We start from the raw sequence: 7,283 nt of genomic DNA on the forward strand, positions 1-7,283 counted from the left end.
ATGGGACAGCGAGGTACTAAAGTCAGTCCGCTTACAATTGTCGAGGTGTGCGAACAACATCTTAGTGCACCCCCAAAACCCAGCACCAACATGGCGGTTCAACATCCTCATCCCCGCGATGAGACCCCTGTTGGTGCTGGAGGAGGAGGAGAAGAGGGAGGAGGAGTAAGAGGAGATGGAGCAGGAGTAGGAGAGGAGGAAGGAGGAGTAAGAGGAGATGGAGCAGGAGTAGGAGAGGAGGAAGGTGAGGAGAAGGAAAGGAAGGAGGAGGAGAAGGAGAGGAAAGAGGCAGGGAGAGTTGAGGAGAAAAGAAAGAGTAAGAAGTGGTGGCAGAAGCTTCACTCTTTCTTTCGAGCTGCCAAAAAACAGCCTCCAGACAGCAGCTCAGTTCAGGGAGAGGTGCAGCAGCAGCAGGATGAGGAAGAGAAGAGGAAGGTGGCATGGGCTGGAAGAAGTAGTGATGGTAAATCACACAACCATGTTATGAGAATGTGTTTTGTTTCTAAACAACTCTACTTTGATCATATAAAAACTAATATGATCAAACACAATATCAAAATGCACATCAGCACATGTTGAAGCCAAAATCCACTTCAAGGCCATGATTAGATCTGTATTCCATGACATGGTAAAACATTACTGTTTTATGTCTATATGTACAGTACTAATGTGTTCAAACATTCATCCAGTCATTCAAATGTATAATTACATGAAAGTTAGTTTTATTGTGAATACTGCCTGACACATCACAATTCCATGTTATTTATTTTTTAATAGACTACATCTTCAGCCGCTACACTGTGGGTGATCAGCTGGGGAAAGGTGGATTCGGCGTGGTGTACGAAGGGAGACGTTTGTGTGATGATCTTAAAGTAAGTAAATATAAATAACGCATTAACAAGCCAGCAAATGTTTGTTCTGTCTTGTCTTCATCCTATACTCTTAGCCCTTTTTGCATTTCTTAAATTAAGTTTTTTGTTTTGCTCATCAGGTGGCTGTGAAATATGTCACGAAGACAAAGGACATGGAATGTATTGTCATTGTAAGTACATTGCACTATATAAACAATATACTGTATAACATTAACACAAGTCCCTATTTGGGAAACCACCATCATAAAAACTCTATTCCTCTAGCCCGATCATCCAAACCCCCTTCCAAAAGAAATCGCCCTCACCATCCTGGCTAATAAAGGTCCCAGCGTGCCAGAAATCATCAGGCTGCTGGACTGGACGGACCACCCCGACCACTTCGTCATGGTCCTCGAATGTCCCTGTCCCTGTGAGAATCTGGAGGAGTTCATCAGGCGTCACGGTGGACGCCTCAACGAAGAAACAACAAGGCGGATCATGTGGCAGGTGGCTCAGGCTGCAAACACGTGCTTCCTCCGCGGAGTGCTCCACCGTGACATAAAACTGGAGAACCTCCTGATAAACAGGGAGACATCCAACGTCAAGCTGATTGACTTCGGATGCGGGGACATTCTGGTGAGGTCGCCGTACAGGTCATACCATGGTATGTATGATATAGTTCATTTCTTCTATTCTAATTGATACAGATCATTCCTGTGTTAAAGCAAACTTACACATTATACAATCTCCGCTCTCCTCCAGGCACAGCAGCGTACTCCCCTCCAGAGTACCAGCGCATGGGGAGGTACTATGGCGGGCCAGCGACGGTCTGGTCACTAGGGGTTGTGATGTTCGAATTGTTGTATGGACATTTACCCTGTGACTACGACCTGTTCCGGCTGCATTACAAGCGCTGCTCCAAAACCGACCTGTCCAAAGGTGAGACTAATTCAGAAACATCTTACAGCTTAGAATAACAGTCAAATAGAGCAGATGCGAAGTGTAAGGTTCTCAAATGTCCTTCCCATCTTCCTGCACAGAATGCTGTCACCTCCTCAGGGCTCTCCTCCATGAAAAGCCAAGTCGGCGACTTGGCCTGGGGCGAATCATGTCCCACAACTGGTTTAAGGTAGTGAACCTGAGATCAGATAAAAAAAATAAAATCTCATAGGAAGAAACCAAAAGGTCAAACCCTGTTGTTTTTTCTGTTGTTTCAGGTCGTCTTATAAGACCACTCCAGTTGGCGTCTCTTATGCAGCTTTGCGTCTTGCGGTCTGCAGTGGGAGACACTTCCATCCCTTCTCTCGCTTTTGCGTCTTGCGGGGTGAGCAAGCCTCGTGTAGCGTCTTGCGCCTTGGCTTGAGGAAGCAGTATTAGCGTCTGGCGGTATTGCTTCCAGAGGGATGTGTACATATTGTTTACATGTACATACTTCTTTTGGTTGCCCCTTTTTGTTTGTCCAATCACAGCCACTGCATTCTTGAGGTTTCTAAGATAAAGATCCGCTGATTCCGCTAATCCGCTCCGTGTTTTTCCGCCCGCTCCGCAGCATCACTCACAATCTGTGCGCCCGCTCACGAAGTTCGTTGCGTTAACAGGTAGACGCAGTACATCCACATTACAGTCAATGGTTCATCCGCTGAATTAGTAATTTGGTAGTTTGTTTTTGTATTTCTGTCGGTAATGATTTGCTCTCGGTCTTCTAAAAGTCCTAACAACAAAATATCCACGTTAGAATTAGAATGTCTAATCAAATTATTATACCTGATTAGATCTAATATAAATAAAACAAAATGTGCTGTTGTTGGCACACTTTGTAGACAAAACCTTCACAAAAGAGCAGACAAAGAGAGAAAGATCAAGGCAGTTCAAAATTGCAAACATAAATTCAAAGCTCCAACAAGTCATCAAGTAAATCAAAGAATATTTACCAGTTTTTCTCATTTTATTTATTGTAATTAGGTGTATTTCCCATTATAATCACTTGTGATGACACTAGTAATCTATTACACATCATATTTATAATATTTTATTTAAAAAAATATTAATAGTAGGCCTATAAATAGTTAAAAAATGTATAATATAAACATTCTAAATGACTGCTTATTAGGATATAATATAGATTTATGCTGTAAAATATTAAATTAAATGTCTAACAACCCAGCATTTTTATAGTAAGATTCAAACCCATGTGAAATACATAATTATTTAAAAAATAATTTAATAATTTACTTTTACAAAAAGTCATATTTATCTTCATAAAGTTAACATTACCAAAATAAAACCAACCAAATGAAAATTTCAATGTTTAATTCTTTTCATTTCTGGAACAATATGTTGTACACTAAAGTTGTAACCTTCCAAAAAAATAGACTAAACAGAGAGTTTGTTGGCCATTAGCGACTATAGGTGGAAAGATTTATCTGATTATAATGTGATGAAAAGCATTTTCTGGTTTTTATCAGAGAAGAATTTGGTGCACTTGTACACTGTCCCTATCAAATAAACTACAAATAATATGTAGACCTATATGATAAACTAAACCAGTAATATTACATTAAATACCAGAATTCAGAGATTTACCCTAACTACTCACTTTGCCCCACAGCTGCCATTTTGGCGAAAAAAATACTAGCTAGCTTACCAATTCACGCGAATATTTAGCTAAATGATTTGCATGGTTTTACATGTTGCTAAATCATCTATATGTATCATAAATATTTTAGACCTGGATAAATTTGCTTTAATTTAACAACCATCAACCATCTGTTATGCTAAAATTTTACTTTGACAAGCCAAAAACTGTTTTTAAAGTAAACGGGTTCCAAAATACATGGTCAAATCACAGTAAAAGTTTACAATTTCCAAAATACAGGGGGTGGGTCAACTTCCCCAAAATACTTCCATTGAAGATGAGGCAGAAGCAGGATCAGAGAGTACGGGAGAGCCTACAATCATTAAAACATCTAACTAATAAAGTCTGAAATTATTACTGAGTGTGCTGTCTTCTTTTTTATTTGTATTAACAAGCACCCACCTCCTTGGTGGTGTGGTACCTTTTATTGGTATGGGCCCTGCCCCTCAAAATGCATGTGAACGGCCCTGGTCATGATTGCAAGATATAAACTTTCAATTCTGAGAAAAAAAAAAAAATCACAATTGTGAGTTTATATCTTGCAATTCTGATTTTGCATGTTTGAATTGCACGTTTGTCTTGCAATTCTGATTTTATAAACTAGCAATTCTGACTTTACAATCCTGAGTTTGTCTCTTTATAAACAGAATTGTGAGATATAAACTCTCAGTTGTGAGTTATAAAGTTAGTATTGTGATGTAAACTTACAATTCTGACTTTATAACTCAAATTTGCGAGTTTTTTATCTCACAATTCTGATATAACTCGCAACTGTGTATTATAAAGCCATAAATGCAAGAGATAAACTCGCAATACTGAGAAAAAAGTAACAATTGTGAGTTTATATCACAATTCTGACTTTTTAAACTCAAAATTGCGAGTTTATATCTCACAATACTGACTTTATAACTCACAATCGCAAGTTTATATCTCACAATTCTGATATAACTCGCAATTGTGTGTTATAAAGCCATAAATGCAGGAGATAAACTTGCAATTCTGAGGAAAAAAGTCACAATTTCGACCTTTTTACAATTGCGTGATATAAACTCACAATCGCGATTTATATCTTACAATTCTGACTTTATAACTAAAAATTGCGAATTTATATCTTACAATTCTGACTTTATCTCAGAATTCTGATTTTATAAGCAAGTTTATATCTCACAATTCTGAGTAAAAAGTCTGAATTTCAAGTTAGTATCACATAATTCTGAGAAAAAAAGTCAGAATTTTGAGATAAACTTGCAATTTGTAAACTTTCAATTGCAAAAAAAACAAAAAAAAACTGTGAGATAAAAAGTCTGTCAAGGTTTTTTTTTTTTTTTTTTTTTTTTTTTTTATCAGTGGTAGAAACAGGCTTCCATAGACTGCAATTGTATTATCAGATTTTTTTCCAGATGGGTGCTGCATGTAATGTCTTGACTGTACTAAAGCATAAAAATACCACAGTACACATTTCAGAAACCTCCTTGTTGCCCCTTTTTTTGTGAACGGCCCTGGTCATGACTGCAAGATCTAAACTTTAAATTCTGAGGGGAAAAAAAAAAAATCACAATTGTGAGTTTATATTTTGCAAATCTGACTTTGCATTTCTCAGAATTGCAAGACAAGCTTTATAAACTAGCAATTCTGACTTTCTTACAATCCTGAATTGCGAGTTTGTCAGAATTGTGAGATATAAACTCTCAGTTGTGAGTTATAAAGTCAAAAATGCAAGATATAAACTCGCAACTGTGAGAAATAAGTAAGTTTAGTAAAAATTACTAAAAAAAGTCGCAATTCTTTTTTTATTCGCAAGTTTTATATCTCACAATTCTGACCTTATGAAAATTTTGAGGGGGCAAAAAGACTGTTATGTTCTCAGAATTGCGAGTTTATATATCACAATTCTAATATAATAACTTACTATTGTGTTATAAAGTGATTGTAAGATATAAACTCTGAGAAAAAAAGTCACAATTGTGAGTCTGTTTTGCAGTTTTGACCTTATAAACTCGCAATTCTGACTTTTTTCTCAGAACTTCATGATATAAACTCACAATTCTGAGCTTTTAGCAGACCAATAGCAGGTTTATTTGCTACACACTTATTAGTCAATACCACAAACGGTATAGGAGGAGACAGACCATTTGGAGAAATAATAATGAGTAGTGGTGCTGCTGCCGATTTCTGTGGAAGCCCGTTTCCACCACTGAATAGAAAATTAAAAAAGGTTATTGCAACTGTCTCACAACTGCATGATACAAACTCACAATTCTGACTTTTCTTCTGAGATATTGTGAGATATAAACACGCAATTGCGAGTTATAAAGCCAAAATTCATAAAATTCTTTTTTTCTTGCAATAAATAAATAAAGACATGTTGACCAGAGATTTTGTCTTGTCATATAGCCCAAAAAGTATTTGGATATAAACCACAGAAATATCACTGCATTAGATAAGTTACCAAACTAAAACTTATATGCATTAGTCTTTTATATCAAATATATTTACTGAATTTAGATAAATTATTATATAAATATTATCACAGCAATACTGGGATTAAAGGTCCTAGTTTAGATATAAACATTGATGTCTATGTGTGCGAATTATACCTTGACAATCGGGGGGGTAAGCTTTTTATAGTTGTTTTTGTACAAGCGTGTACAAAATAGATATTGTGTGCAAAACTAATATATATGCGATATGTTAAATACTAGACATGCAGTTTGCTTTTCCAACGAGCATTATCCAGGGTTCAACGCTAAGGATTTTTTTTTTTTAAGGGTTCAGATTTTTACTTGCCCTGCCAAAATTTTCACTGGCCCAACCAACCAACCAAAAAAAAAAAAAAAAGTTAATAGTTATTTTTTAGCCACATTTTAAATAATGTGTCAAAAGCCAAATATAACTGTATATTTCCTTAAATACAGTTGACAATTTTAAAAAATTATAATTGTGATGTAACTAAATTTATGCACAACAGTATGTCCAGGTTGATGGTCCCAGATCAGCAGTTAACTATACATAAATGGAGGACTCCTATTAAAGGAATGTTGTTACAAAGAAGAAAATTAAACAATATTAGTAAATAGAGTGTTATTAAGCAGAATTTATGTTAAAAGTTTTGTTTTTACGGTGGTCGTCCAAGATTTTTTTTACCTTTGTTTTTACCTTTTCATATGTTTAATTAGGCTCAGAGGTGCCATGAGTGCAATCAAATTCATAAATTCATGTTATACAATTTTGAATACAGTTATATGCCAGCAGGTGGAGGCAAGAGACTGATTTAATTACTGAATCATATTATTCATTTGATTCGTTCGAACGGATGGTTCATTCGGGAATAAAGCAAGTGATTCTTAATGAATTGGAAATTGAATCATTTCACTAGATTCGTTTAAAAAAGCACGTTCATTCATAAACGAAACACCGCTGTGTTTGAATGGAGATGCGCAGCGGCTCAGTTGTGACTTGTTTCAGACAACTTTTGACGACGAAATAGAAACAGTGTTATAGTCAGACAATGTAAGTCACTTAATAATAACTTCCTGTATAAAAAAAAAAAAAATATATATATATATATATATATATATATATATATATATATATATATATATATATATATATATATAATAACTTGTTGTATTAAATCAGTACCTCATTTACAAACTCCCACAAAAATTATTAAAAGTTGTCACTCATCTTAGTTTGCGATGTTACAAAGCTCTATTATAATTAACGGCGCTCTCTATAATTTACTGCACAATCGGTCTCTTATTTACACTCTCTCTACACTTTGTTTATGAAAGGAT

The 7,283-nt window shown here is 35.6% G+C and overlaps 1 protein-coding gene across 1 annotated transcript; it reads left to right on the plus strand.

Moving 5' to 3' along the window:
- LOC141297480 (serine/threonine-protein kinase pim-1-like) lies at positions 1 to 2,214 on the plus strand. Its single transcript, XM_073827908.1, has 8 exons — positions 1 to 207; positions 271 to 463; positions 778 to 872; positions 992 to 1,042; positions 1,137 to 1,515; positions 1,614 to 1,790; positions 1,892 to 1,980; positions 2,110 to 2,214. The coding sequence occupies exons 1-8, from the start codon at positions 1 to 3 to the stop codon at positions 2,212 to 2,214; spliced, it is 1,296 nt and encodes a 431-aa protein (XP_073684009.1).
- The last annotated feature ends 5,069 nt before the right edge of the window (positions 2,215 to 7,283 follow it).

The sequence above is a fragment of the Garra rufa genome, chromosome 22, assembly GCF_049309525.1.
Source record: "Garra rufa chromosome 22, GarRuf1.0, whole genome shotgun sequence".
In the NCBI taxonomy this organism is placed as follows: Eukaryota; Metazoa; Chordata; class Actinopteri; order Cypriniformes; family Cyprinidae; genus Garra; species Garra rufa.

Excerpts from the sequence above, each read along its gene's own strand:
- LOC141297480 (XM_073827908.1), top strand. The coding sequence starts at position 1 with ATGGGACAGCGAGGTACTAAAGTCAGTCCGCTTACAATTGTCGAGGTG. Across the intron at positions 464-777 it reads GGCTGGAAGAAGTAGTGATG|ACTACATCTTCAGCCGCTAC; the intron begins GTAAATCACACA and ends ATTTTTTAATAG. Across the intron at positions 1,981-2,109 it reads TGTCCCACAACTGGTTTAAG|CTTTGCGTCTTGCGGTCTGC; the intron begins GTAGTGAACCTG and ends TCTCTTATGCAG.